We start from the raw sequence: 14,322 nt of genomic DNA on the forward strand, positions 1-14,322 counted from the left end.
TATGGGAAGTCAAGTTTCAGCCATCGGGAAAGTTTCGGGGGTCACCGGTATTGTACTGGGACCACCGAAAGGGTCCCGAGGGTCCACCAGGTGGGGCCACCTATCCCGGAGGGCCCCATGGGCTGAAGTGGGAGGGGAACCAGCCCCTGGTGGGCTGGTGCGCCCTCCTTGCCCCCCCTGCGCCTAGGGTTGGAAACCCTAGGGGTGGGGGGCGCCTCCACTTGCCTTGGGGGGCAAGCCACCCCCTTGGCCGCCGCCCCCCCTGGGAGATTGCATCTCCTAGGGCCGGTCCCCCCTAGGGGCCCTATATAAAGAGGGGGAGGGAGGGCAGCCGCACCCATGCTCTTGGCGCCTCCCTCTCCCCTTGCTACACCTCTCCCTCTCGCAGAAGCTTGGCGAAGCCCTGCCGAGATAGCTGCTGCATCCACCACCACGCCGTCGTGCTGCTGGATCTTCATCAACCTCTCCTTCCCCCTTGCTGGATCAAGAAGGAGGAGACATCTTGCCAACCGTACGTGTGTTGAACGCGGAGGTGCCATCCGCTCGGCGCTAGGATCTCTGGTGATTTGGATCACGACGAGTACGACTCCCTCAACCCTGTTCTCTTGAACGCTTCCGCTCACGATCTACAAGGGTATGTAGATGCACTCCTCTCTCTCGTTGCTAGATGAACTCATAGATTGATCTTGGTGAAACCGTAGGATTTTTTTTATTTTTTGCAACGTTCCCCAACACGCGTTTGAAGGGATTCCGGATCCAGTATCTCAGGGGCGGCGGATGAGTTGCCGGCTCCAGGATCTTCCGGAGGTTGACGACATGCAGCAGAGGTGCGCCATGCGGGCGGCCAAGCTTGGTGACATTAAGGTCACAACTGGTATGTCGGTCAACACTGCTAATTCAATTTTGCATTTTTCTGATAGTGAGATTATTAATAATGCAAATCAATTAGGTGTTTCACTAGGTAGTAATGATAGTGAAATCTCTAATTCTATAAATGATTTACTGGATTTCGAAGTGGAACACGCTTTAGAAATGATTCGAAACTTAGTAGCGGTCAAACCCATGAAGGACTCTGATATAGAGGCCTTGGGAGTTAGGGTACTGGATAACTTTTGTCCGGACCTTGCACCATCCTTTCCTGAGTCAGAGGAAGAGGATGATACTATCGAGGGTGAAGTAGTTAGATCCAGGGAGCCCGGTTGTGAGGACCTGGTGGAGGATCAAAACAAACCTAAACGCAAGTGGAAGCGGAAAATTTACCTGGCATCGGCGGTGCGCAGGAGTGATAGGATCCATACTTCTAAAAAAATTCATGACGAAATATGAGAGGAATCTTTTGGAATAGCAGAGGTCTGAAAGACTTGGCTAAAAGAAGGTTTCTTGCAGATGCGTCTATCGAGCATAGATTGGATTTTATTGCTCTTTCAGAAACTGGTAGAGATAATTTTGCGCCCCAGTTTCTCAATACCTTATCGGGCGGTGTCGATTTCGGTTGGCACTGCCTGCCTCCGCGAGGAAGATGGGGTGGGATCTTACTTGGAGTGAGATGTGATTCGCTAGAAGTTCGAAGTGTAGTGATGGGTGACTTCGCGGTTAAGTTTCGGGTTAGGTCCAAAGCTGATGGGTTTAACTGGGCTCGGGTGGCGGTTTATGGTGCAGCGCAGCCCGAGTTTAAACCAGAGTTTTTGGCGGATCTTTTCCGAATTTGCGGCTCTGAGCAGCTCCCAATTTTAGTTGGGGGTGACTTCAATATCATTAAAAGGAGAGAGGAAAAGAATAATGATAATTTTGACGACAGATGGTCGTTTATGTTCAACACCATTATTGAAAGCTTGGATCTGAGAGAGATAGAGCTTTTTGGTAGAAAGTTTACTTGGGCTAATAATTTGCCAAACCCGACGTTTGAGAAGCTGGACCGAGTCCTAGCGAGCGTCAAGTGGGAACAAAAATTCCCTTTGGCAACGGTCCAGGCTCTCTCGCGCGGAATTTCTGATCACACGCCTTTACTCGTGGACTCGGGTGAGCCAAACCACGTAGGAAACAAAAATTCTTTTTCATTCGAACTGGCATGGTTTGCACGTGAAGGCTTATTGTATCTAATAGCCAGGGAATGGGATAAGGATGCAAGAGGTAGGACTTCTGTTGAGCGTTGGCATAATAAAATAAGGCATTTTAGAAGTTTCTTACGGGGGTGGGCTAAGCACCTTAGTGGGATTTATAAGGTTGAAAAGGAAAGGCTCCTTTCACTTATTTAGTCCCTATATTTAAAAGCCGAATCCACGATTTTGCAAGCCACGGAGCTTCATGCTAAACTTCAAGCAGAGATGAGGTTGAAAGAGCTTCTCCTTGAGGAGGAATTAAAGTGGACGTTGCGGGCTAAGGTTCGGAAGGTTGTCCAGGGGGACGCGAACACTCAATTCTTTCACTTGATTGCTAATGGCAAGCACAGAAAGAAGAGAATCTTTCAGCTTGAACAAGATGAAGGAACTATTTTAGGACAGGATAACCTCAAACTATACATAACTGAGTACTATAAGCAGTTGTTTGGACCTCCGGAGGATAGTTCGGTGTCCCTGGATGAGTCTAGGTTGGAGGATGTGCCTCAACTCACTGCTGATGAAAATGATATTTTGGTTGCCTCGTTCTCGAAGAAAGAGGTGTTTGAAGCTATTGTGCAGATGAAGAACAATAAGGCTCCAGGGCCAGATGGATTTCCGGCGGAGTTCTATAAAAAGTGTTGGCATATTATTAAGGGGGGTTTGTTACCAATGTTCCATGATCTATTCTCTGGACAACTTCAGTTATTTCATCTAAATTTTGGAAAAATAACACTGCTTCCTAAGAAAATGGAAGTTGTGAGAATTGAGCAGTTCAGGCCGATCTACCTCCTCAATGTTAGTTTCAAAATCTTCATCAAGGTTGGGACTAATAGGCTCACACAAATTGTGCATTCTGTGGTGCAGCATTCCCAAACTGCTTTCATGCCGGACAGAAACATCCTAAAAGGGGTGGTGGCTCTTCATGAAACACTCCACGAAATTCACACAAAAAATTAGATGGAGTTGTTTTTAAGGTGGATTTCGAGAAAGCGTATGATAAACTCAAATGGCCAATCCTTCAACAGGCCTTGCGTATGAAAGGTTTTGATGAAGTGTGGCGACGCCAGGTAGAATCGTTCACGCAAAAAGGGAGTGTTGGAATTAAAGTGAATGACGACATAGGTCATTATTTCCAGACACATAAGGGCCTGAGACAAGGGGATCCGTTGTCTCCTATCCTGTTCAATATTGTAGTTGATATGTTGGCAATTTTGATAGAAAGGGCTAAGGAGGCTGGCCAGGTGGGTGGCTTGGTACCTCATCTAGTTGATGGAGGTGTGTCTATCCTTCAGTACGCCGATGATACGATCATCTTTATGGAGCATGACTTGGCCAAAGCAAGAAATATGAAGCTGGTGTTATGCTTATTTGAACAATTGGCCGGGTTAAAGATGAACTTTCACAAAAGCGAATTGTTCTTCTTTGGTAGAGCCAACGACGAACAAGAGGCCTATAGGCAATTGTTTGGGTGCGAATTGGGGACTTTACCTTTTTATGTATTTAGGTATTACTAATCCACCATCGTAAGCTAACAAATAGATAATGGAAGTGCATCGAGGACCGATTTGAAAAGAAACTGAGTTGCTGGAAGGGCAAGCTCATGTCATACGGAGGCCGATTAATTTTGATTAACTCGGTTCTCACGAGTATGCCTATGTTTCTTTTTTCGTTCTTCAAAGTCCCAGTTGGAGTTAGGAAAAGACTGGACTTCTATCGATCACGATTTTTTTGGCAGAGTGATGAGTTAAAAAGAAAATACCGACTAGCCAAATGGGATATCATCTGTTGACCGAAAGACCAAGGGGGTCTTGGTATTGAGAATCTTGAGGTCAAGAACAGATGTCTTCTCAGCAAGTGGTTGTGGAAGTTATCGATGGAGACTGATGCCACTTGGGCGCAGATCCTCCGTAGCAAGTATCTTCACTCCAAAACTTTGTCACGGGTGACAGCAAGGCCGACTGACTCACCTTTTTGGAAAGGGCTTATGAAAGTCAAATTAACCTTGTTTAATAGGAAAAAGTTTATTATTGGCAACGGTGCTAGTACACGATTTTGGGAGGATACTTGGCTCGGAGAGACCCCCTTGCCATTCAATACCCGTCTCTGTATCGTATTGTTCAATGACGTGAGGCATTCGTTGCAACGGTACTTCAATCCACCCCCTTAATATTGAGTTAGAAGGACGCTAATTGGCAATCGTTGGGAAGAATGGCTCCATCTAGTAAGTAGACTGATGGAGATTCAGCTAAACCAACAACCGGATAAATTACGCTGGAAGCTTACTAGGTCTGGAGAGTTTATTGTTAAATCAATGTATGTTGATGTTATTAATTCAAGCTCGATTCCTAGTTCCAAACAATGTTTGGGATGTTAAAGTCCCTTTGAAACTCAAAGTGTTTATGTGGTTTGTCCATAAACAAGTAATATTAACAAAGATAATTTGGCAAAATGTAACTAGACAGGATCTACTAGTTGTAGTTTCTGTGATCGGGATGAAACCATCAAACACCTTTTTCTTGATTGCCCGTTAGCAAAAGTCTTATGGCGGACTGTCCATATTGCATTTAATATTACTCCACCGAGTTCTGTCAACACATTATTTGGAACGTGGCTTAACAGGATGGACACCGAAACAGCGAGACATATTCGAGTAGGAGTTTGTGCTTTATCGTGGGCAGTCTGGAACTGCAGAAATGATTTGGTCTTTAACAGAACAACAAATATTCATTTTTTGCAGGTTATTTTCCGAGCCACTGCATTGATCAGTATGTTGTCGCTACTCACTCCGACGGAGGCCAGGGAGCGTTTGGTTACTGGATCTACCCGCTGGGAGATGATAGCACGGGATATCTTCAACCGGTTTGGATGTTAGTCATGTAATAGGATAGGCAATTAGTTTACCTGTCTCTCTTATGCCAGCTGGTTGTGGCTTTTCTTGGCCAGTTTGTTTTTGGCCCTTTTGGCTCTTTGTGAGCTCTCCTTTATTTTTGTTTTGAGACAATAAGATCTTGTTGGACCTATTTATCTTTTTAATAAGTTGGCCGTATGCATCGTTCTGATGCAGAGGCCGGGGAGTCTCCCCTTTTGAAAAAAATGGTATCAGAGCCCAAAGTCTTGAGTTCAAGTTATGCCTTTCCCAAGTAAATACCTTCTTTGATATACTGATTAAACATATACTCACTGCGTTCCCAAAAATTGCTTTTGGAGGCCGAACTCCATGGAGGCCTCCTTTCACAAAATTCAAAATTCATATTTTTACATTTCAAAAAAATATGGAGAAAAATAAAGATATACATGAAGACATAATGTACATGTACATGTGTGTAAATTTTCAGTACAAATTACGTTGAAATGATGGCTGTGTAAAAAAACAAATCTAGGACTTTTCAACACATGATATTATTCATCCTCAAAGTCCAGAAATTTATCTTTTTTGTACAGGCCGCATTTCAAGGTAATTTCATCTTGAATTCTTACACACATATACATTTCATCCTTTTATACTTGCATTTTTTTCAGATTTTTTTAAAACTAGAAAGTTTGAATTTTGAATTTTTCAAAACTAAAGGGCTCCTTGGAGTCTGTTTGGTGTCATGAGATGGTTGTTGCGGATATGGTCATTGTTGTAGTTTGCTGATTGTAGATCAGATCGCTTTGAGTTTTTCTTTTTTATTCGCCTATGCATAACTTTGATCGGTTGTGTGCATCCTAGCTATGCAGTGTGTTTGCATCCTCTTGATGTCCCATTTCACATTAATAAAATCCACCCCTAGTCGAAAAAGCCTGATGAAACAATAGAATTGATTAAAGCTTCCTTAGTCATTTTTTTAGCAAATCTATTTTATTTTATGAAAACATCGCATGGCTAATTAAATTTTTTGATCATTATTTTGCTAGTCCCCATTGAATCATCCGACTCTCCAACTTCCTTCAGATGCCTGGCCTCGATATATTTGTCTTCTTTTCGCCTGAGCTAAACTTCTGCAATAGGACTCCATGATTATTGGGATGTCTAACCATGTGCATCAGCTTGGATGATAAACATCCAGCATAAATGGGAGAAACAAGAGAGGTTGACATGAGTATGCAAGTTGATGCGAAATGCCTGGCTGGAATTCCAGACAGCTTGGACACGTTGAGACGACCAAGCAAAAGCATAGGCGGCGGCAGCTCACCATGTTAATTCGGTTTATCGGAGCTGAAGAAGTTTAGCACCACTAAGTGCATAATTGTTGTGCACGTTCGACCGATATCAATCCGTATCTTAGTTAACTATCAGCAGCACGGATCACAAGGCGCATAAACAACTGCTGTGCTTACGTTATTCAGCTGTATAAATACACCTGTTGTTCACCACAACTAAATCATCCACAGCTTGCAAGAAGTAATATAGCTAGCCCAGTTTTTGCGAGTCCAAAAGCAGAAGAGGTCGATCATGGCAAAGCGTGACCAGAAGGAGGCGTCTCTCTTGGTGCTCGTGGCCATGGTGGTCGTCATGGTCGTTCTCGCCGTCCAGGTGAAGTCGGTGGTGGCGGCCGGCGAGTACACCGAGGCCATGATGAAAGTTGTGAGGGAACAAGTGAATGCCGTTAACTTCACCGGAAACGACGCCCGCCCCGGCCTCATCCGGCTCATGTTCCACGACTGCTTTGTCAATGTAAGTAATTGAAGATACTTCGCCGCAAAAAGAAGATACTTTTTGCAATTTCTCGCGAAAAAATGATACTTTTGGAATATACGTACCGTGGATATTTGAAAAACTCTTTTGTTGATGTAACAACAGAATTCTACGTACCGAACTTAGAGCGTAAACTAAGCCATAATATCACGTCGGTATGTCAGGGTTGTGATGGATCCGTGCTGCTGATGACCTCGCGCGAAAGCAGCGCCGATGGGACGACGGAGAAGGACTCGGGCTTCAACATCGGCCTCCGTGGCTTCGAGGTGATCGACAAGATCAAGGAGAAGCTCGCCGACTACAAGGTCACCTGCACCGACGCCGTCATCTACGCGGCGCGCGAGGCAGTCTACCTGCTGAGCAACGGCAAAATCGCCTACAACGTCGACGGGCCGGGCCGCAAGGACGGCGTCATCTCCAGATCAGAGGACCCGGAAAAATACCTTCCAACCCCCAGCTCCGACTTCGCGGTCCTCGTGAAAAAGTTCACCGACAAGGTCGTCTTCACTGAGAAGGATGTCGTCGCCCTCTCCGGCGCGCACGCAGTGGGCGTCGCTCACAGCACGACCATTAACGTCACTGGTACCCCTGAAATGTACCAAACGGCCGTCGGCTGGGAAACATTCAAGGATCCAAATGCAGTTAAGAACAACGTCCGCGAGTACGACGGCGGCCCGCTGAAGATCTCCTCCGGTTACAAAGACGACAACAAGGAGAGAATGGCGGCGAAGGGCGTCCTGGACAACAGCTTCTACAACGCCGTCCTCCAGAAGATGGCGCTTTTCCCATCCGACAGGGTGCTGGGGGTGAACGCGGTGACCAAGGTGAGGGAGTACATGAATAATGCCGGCACGTGGAACAACGACTTCGGCAGCGCCATGGAAAAGCTCAGCAAGCTCCGCGCCACGAGCGACCCTTCCAAGATCGAGATCAGGAACGTGTGCAGTAAGACCAACTAGAGGCTCCTCGAGAAAATTTGAAACGAGGCAAAACATGATCGCCTTTATTCATTATTATGTTTGTTGATTTACTTATATATTATTATGTCGGACGGTATATTATTGTCAAAAGAAAACATGGGCACCGGTGTTTATTTCCTTTGGTTTGACACATGCTCCTCCGTTTTAGTGATCTAAACGCTTTTATATTAGTTTACGGAGGGATTACTTATTTATATACGTGTCTCCGGATATAGGTGTGGTTCTGTAATCGTCCACCCAGTTATCCTACTGTAATAACTATGACAATTAACTAATTGATTGCATGTTGACTTCCCTAAAAAAAACTAATTGAGTGGACTATTTTGTGAACTTTCAAAAATTCAAAATATTTTGATAGCTCAAATCATCAGTCCAATTAAAGATTTGTTTTCATCATTAAAATTCATCACGACAAGACTTTCGAAACTAGACTCAATATTTGTATATTCCGATGATTTTATTTCGGGTAAAGAGTTACCCAGCTGCAATATACAAGTTGTCAACCTATCCACACAAGCATGACAAATAATTTTGTGTGTGCAACATTTCAATCATTTTTATAGGTTGGGAGTTATGATCCTGTAGTATAAGAGTTATCACTATTGTTCGTTACCGATAACATTATGTGCGTTTACTAGCGATAGTTATTGATTACAAAACTAGACCTCACTGCAATTGTTCATGTTTTTTTTTCTAAAGGGGCGCTTTTTATATTACTTAAAAGATTTAAGTATTACACCCGGTCTCTGCATAACTAATATATACACAGTCAAAAAAAGTCCTCTCACACAAATAAAAAATTTAAAAGGCGAAATACAAAGAAACATGTAGAGTCCGTGTAACGCCTAAAGCGTTGGGGGAGGGGGGGGGGGTGATCCTGAGATCATGTTGCCACCCATGTTGGGTAAAAGTGTACGCACCTCCGTAAACAAGTTTCGATTCTCCACACGTTGTAGAGAGGACCATAAACGAAGAGTACCGATGCATCTGTAGATAACCTGCATCAGAGAAATACGTTTATCATTAAAAACCTTATCATTTCTACATAGCCAAAGCGACCAAATAACTACATCAGTATTCATATAACTACATCACTATTATGGCCGTGAATGTACCTAGCATGCTGGGTAATTTACATTGTACCATGTGGCACTAACTACTCGCTGCCGTCGGCACCAAGCTCCTTTACTCCACGGTGTACCACCCCCAAACCGACGGCCAGAGCAAGCGCGTGAACCAATGCCACAAAATATATCTCCATTGCGTCGTGCAAGATCGACCCGAGCGGTGGCGCAAGTGGCTTGCGGTAGCAAAATTCTGGTAAAATTCGACGCATCACTCTTCACTCCAATGTTCACCGTTCAAGGCTCTCTACAGCAAAGAGCGAAATTTGCGCGTCCTGCCTTTCCTCAGAGATCAGCTGCCCACTGACGCGGCGAGTGGTGACTTGGATTGGGTCACGCACATCAAACTGCCGCGCGCCAGCTGGCTCTAGCGCACATAGGAATTCAAGAAGCAAGCCGATCGACACCGCATTGAGAACATCTTCACCGTTGATGAGCAAGTCCTCCTCAAGGTCTAGCCATACTTGCAAGTCTCCGTCGCCAGTAGGCCCTGCCGCAAACGTGCGTACAAGTACTTCGGTCCATTCACGGTCACTAAGTGCAGGGCCGTCCAGAGGCCTGTGCGAGAGGTGCGACCGCACAGGGCCCCCATATCCCAGGGGCCCCCAATTTTGGGCCGACGTTGTATATTTTTTGTTAGCCTATGTAATTTCTCTGCACTGTTTTGGGCCTGTGGCCTGGTCTGACCGCTCGAGCGCTCCCTCCCAATCGCGATTGATCGCATGCCCTGAAGCCTCTTCCTAACTCCCTCAGCTCTCTCTGCCCGATGACTCGATCTAATCTGCTTGTCGAGGCACGACGGCGAGAAGCAGGATGGCAAGGGCATGCAGCAGAATTCGCCCCAAAAATTCAAATATAAACCAGCGCGAGCAAGGGCTAACGCCACCAAGAAAAGCAGAAGGCAGCCGCTGCTAGCCGGCGGTCAAACACCCGAGCCTAGGCCAGATCAATTTGCAGATTAATCAGGTGCGCCCAAGACCAAGCAGATTTAATTTGGTTATTTTTCTATTCAGTTATTTAATGGCTAATGAGTACATTGTATAGGTGGATCAGTTCTTAAGTTAATTAGCTAATAAATTGCTATATGTTTATTGTTCAACCGATGTAATCTTTATAGAAGATAGTTGGTGTATTAGATATATTTCATAATCTTGTACGAAATCCATCTATTTAAGTTAATAGGACTTAAATGAGAGTATCCTTTAGTCATATTAATATTTTTAGTTACAAGAGTTTTCCATATTTTAAGGCATCATTTGCATTTCGCACCGGGCCCGCGAATTCCTGGAGACGGCCCTGACTAAGTGCAACAACGCCCTCTCACACAAACTCGACCTCGCGCAAGACAGCATGATCCACCCCGTTTTCCATGTTTTGCAGCTCAAGCCATTCACTCCCAACTACTCGCTGGTCTTGTCTGAGCTATCCAAGATTTTTGACCTAACGGACGCGCCGCTCGCTCCGATCGCCACCCTAGAGCACTGCATGGTGAAGAAGACGTGGCGATTACCCAAATTCGTGTCCAATGGTCCACGCTACAGATGGATGCCACAACGTGGGAAGATTATAATATGTTATGCTTGCGCTACCCCAATGCCGTCATCTGGGAAGAAGCAGCACCTCAAGTAGAGGCAACTGTCATATATGCAGTTCAGGTTCAGGAACCTGAACCTACATCGGACTGAAAGTGCACTTGCGTGTAGCGACCGGATTTGTGTCGCGGGCCTTGTAAACCGCGAGAGCCCAAGGGGCATATAACTACTTACGCCTAGCGAGAGTACTCTTAGGGGTTATCGAATGAGAATTACGGCCACTTGCTCTCACCCACTGGTGTTGTTTCATTCTCACCCGCTCATTCCTCCCCTCTCACTTACTACCTCCTCTGATCCCCAATGCTTGGGGTGTTACATGGACATGGGGCCTCCTTCTCCAGCAAGCAATCCTACTCCCTCCTCACGGTTGTGCATGGCGAGGACTTCAATGCCTATCGGCCAAACACTAGGAACAACCTCTTCCACAAGAACATCGCTCTGCATCCTCTACCCCTGCCGCCATGCCCTACGAGAATGCGTTACACCTTTTCATTCCATGTCGTTGTGCAAATCAAGTTTGGCTCAACTTGGGTTTGCCACCCTCATCTCCATCGACCTTATTTGGGATGTATCCTCTCTGCATAGGCTCAACAATAACAACTGTCTTAATGTGGCTCTCTCTATCCTTTCGAACATTTGGGACTCGAGGAATGCTTGTGTCTTTTATGGCAAGACACACGATGCAAAGGGCTTGCCATTAGGAACACAGTCTTGTTAAGTTAGTAAGTGCAGGAAGAAGACTGTTGTAATGAAAATTTGACAATGCATCTGATATGCATGAGGATATAATCAATGTTAAACCACTAGAATTAGGCCTACGTTGCAACGGGCAATGACCTAGTTCTATAAAACTAGCCTGATGGTTGTTTGAGTAATGCATTCAGTTCAGGTGGGGACTTCCCGTTCCCTCCCGTGATTGCTAAAATGGAAAAAGGAAAAACTAACGACTGCAGGAAAGCTTTGATTACAATTGAATATTTTCGCGAGGGCATTTTTGAACCAGTAACGCGCAATTCAGATTACTAAGATTTAAGGGAGGAAAACCGGGAATCAGCGAATCCGCGAGATTAATTGCAAAACGATGCAAGTTGATCGTGGCAACTTGCACACGCGCGTACGTTGACCAATACATATTTTGGTGGCGTAACGACACCACGCGCGCGGTCCAGCTGATTATCCAGAGATTATGATAAGCTAGCTGTGGCTGTGCTAAGCACCATGATGCATGCTTGCTTGGCCTGCATTTCTGGCATCGACTGTATCCAAACAGTTAATTAATTAAGCACGCGTTACGCCAAATGCTTGAACGACAAGCAGCAGCAGGATAGACAAGTGCGTCAGGTGCATGCAAGCTATCGAAGCCCAGCGAGATCTCCGGCGTGCGCCCATGCATTCAATGCAGCTCTTTGCTCCGTCGTGATCAACGTCAGTGTGCATGCTATAGAGCCGCTATATATACCGCTCGATCTCAACACACACACAACAATTCATCTTGTATTCCAGGAAAAAAATAAGGTTAGCAATATCCATCTCCAGATCGATCTACGATGGTGATCAAGCTCGGCGCCGGCGCCATCGGGGTGTTTGTCTGCCTGTCGCTCGTCTTCTTCGTCGGGCACGGGCAGCCCGTGCTGGCCGACGGTGGCGCTGGCAAGAAGCACGATGACGTTGCGGACACGGTTAAGAAGGAAGTAGCCAAGGCCATGGACAAAAACGATCGTGTCGGCGCCGCCCTCGTCCGGTTGCTCTTTCACGACTGCTGGGTCCACGTAAGTATAAGCAAGGCATGATCCGACAAATTTGCATGCCGTATTGCCGTCGATGACAGATGTAGGACTATCTATCCATGCATGCACTTTTGCGTAGTAATAAACGATGTACGTGCAGGGCTGCGATGGATCGGTGCTCTTAGACAGGACGCCGGACGGCGGCAGCACGGAGAAGGACGCGATAAACAACATCGGCCTGGAGGGCTTCGACCTGATCGACAGGATAAAAGGCAAGCTCGGCGAAAGCGTCTCCTGTGCCGACATCGTCGTGCTGGCCGCCCGGGACGCGGCCTTCATCCTCAGCCGTGGCAACATCGCCTACAACGTCACGATGGGCCGCATGGACGGCGTGGTCTCATCGGCGCACGACGCCGACGCCGTCCTCCCTCCTTCCACGTTCAACTTCACGCAGCTCAAGGCCAACTTCGCCGCCAGGAACTTCACCCAGACGGAGCTGGTCGTCCTCTCCGGCGCGCACGCCGTCGGCGTCGCCCACCTCTCGTCGTTCCGCGACCGGCTCGACAACGCCACCGCCACCCCGATCAGCGTCAGGTACCAGAACGCGCTCCGCGACCATGTCGAGGACAAGACGACGGAGGCGGTGCCCGACCCGACGGAGACGAACAACATCCGCGACATGGAGTTGGCCTTCCGGAACGCCTCCGGGTACAACGCCACTGGGGTGGACACGTCCAGGGCGGCGAGGGGGGTCCTGGACAACAGCTACTACCACGCCAACCTCCAGAACAAGGTGCTCTTCAGGTCCGACTGGGAGCTGCGCAACGACACCACCGGCGCCGCCGGGAGGGACATGAGGGAGTTCAGAGACAACGCCGCCACGTGGTACCTGCTATTCGGCAAGGCCATGGCCAAGCTCAGCGAGATCCCCGCCGAGGGCACCCGCTTCGAGATCAGGAAGGACTGCAGAACCACCAACTGAAACTGCCACGACATACGGCGTCCAAAATTCGGTCATGTGCAGCGTATAGTAATCGTTCAAAAGTTTGTCCTCTGCCTAAGTTGTACTACTACTCCGATATTCACCGCAAATAAAACTATAAATAATCTTTTCTTTTAGGAAAAACTTTCAATCTATTCATCTTCAATTATGGCAGTACAATGAATACTAGAAATAAAAATTACATCCAGAATCGTAGACCACCTAGCGACGACTACAAGCACCGAAGCGAGCCGAAGGCGTGCCGCCGTCATCGCCCCTCCATCGCCGGAGTCGGGCACAACTTGTTGTAGTAGACAGTCGGGAAGTCGTCGTGCTAAGGCCCCATAGGACCAGCATCCAAGAACAGCAACCGCCGCCGATGAAAAATAACGTAGATCGGAAGGATCCAAACCGAAGCCACACGAACGTAGACGAACAACAACGAGATCCGAGCAAATCCACCAAAGATAGATCTGCCGGAGACACACCTCCACACGCCCACCAACGATACTAGACGCACCGCCGGAAGGGGGCTAGGTGGGGAGACCTTTATTCCATCTTCAGGGAGCCGTCGTCGTCTCGCCTTCCTGAGTAGGACACAAACCCTAACAAGATTGAAACAAACGACTAAAAATGGAGCCCTCCCGCCGGCCCTTGCCAGGATCCACCGTGCCTCCATGGCCCTAGGGCCATCGGAGACGAGGCGGACCTGCACCGGCGCCGGCGAGAAGCACGAATCCTAACTTTCTTTCTTGGAGGAGGAGGAGGAGGAGAAATTGGTTCTTATATTATAAATAATCTTCTACTATATCTAAATAGCTAGCCCCCACTAGTATATTTCTCTCAACATGCAAGTATGACATCTCATCATTTAACATGCCTGACGAAAAGGTCCAACACAACAACATGCAATCACGCGTAATAAAAACCACCTCAACATGCAAACATGCATGAGAATTTACACTCTATTATGTTATTTACATTATACATTAATCAAATAGCATAAATCATATTTATGTTCAATTTTAGTGATATTAGCTCTAATTATTCATGTTTCATACAACCAATTCTAACTAAATATATTGCCAAAACTTCCCGCAACAACGTGTGGGGTATCATCTAGTTAAATAAAGAGTACAA

The 14,322-nt window shown here is 46.7% G+C and overlaps 2 protein-coding genes across 2 annotated transcripts; both read left to right on the top strand.

The window, feature by feature from the left end:
- The first annotated feature begins 6,481 nt into the window (after positions 1 to 6,481).
- Positions 6,482 to 7,883, top strand: LOC123087610 (cationic peroxidase 1). Its single transcript, XM_044509652.1, has 2 exons — positions 6,482 to 6,756; positions 6,942 to 7,883. The coding sequence occupies exons 1-2, from the start codon at positions 6,535 to 6,537 to the stop codon at positions 7,734 to 7,736; spliced, it is 1,017 nt and encodes a 338-aa protein (XP_044365587.1). The 5' UTR covers positions 6,482 to 6,534; the 3' UTR covers positions 7,737 to 7,883.
- Positions 7,884 to 11,979: 4,096 nt separating this feature from the next.
- Positions 11,980 to 13,279, top strand: LOC123087620 (cationic peroxidase 1-like). Its single transcript, XM_044509662.1, has 2 exons — positions 11,980 to 12,242; positions 12,361 to 13,279. The coding sequence occupies exons 1-2, from the start codon at positions 12,021 to 12,023 to the stop codon at positions 13,180 to 13,182; spliced, it is 1,044 nt and encodes a 347-aa protein (XP_044365597.1). The 5' UTR covers positions 11,980 to 12,020; the 3' UTR covers positions 13,183 to 13,279.
- The last annotated feature ends 1,043 nt before the right edge of the window (positions 13,280 to 14,322 follow it).

The sequence above is a fragment of the Triticum aestivum genome, chromosome 1B (assembly GCF_018294505.1).
Source record: "Triticum aestivum cultivar Chinese Spring chromosome 1B, IWGSC CS RefSeq v2.1, whole genome shotgun sequence".
Classification (NCBI taxonomy): Eukaryota; Viridiplantae; Streptophyta; class Magnoliopsida; order Poales; family Poaceae; genus Triticum; species Triticum aestivum.

Bases quoted from the DNA above. Each gene is read 5' to 3' on its own strand.
- LOC123087610 (XM_044509652.1), top strand. From the start codon at position 6,535: ATGGCAAAGCGTGACCAGAAGGAGGCGTCTCTCTTGGTGCTCGTGGCC. The intron at 6,757-6,941 runs GTAAGTAATTGA...TCGGTATGTCAG, and splicing joins TCCACGACTGCTTTGTCAAT to GGTTGTGATGGATCCGTGCT.
- LOC123087620 (XM_044509662.1), top strand. From the start codon at position 12,021: ATGGTGATCAAGCTCGGCGCCGGCGCCATCGGGGTGTTTGTCTGCCTG. The intron at 12,243-12,360 runs GTAAGTATAAGC...ATGTACGTGCAG, and splicing joins TTCACGACTGCTGGGTCCAC to GGCTGCGATGGATCGGTGCT.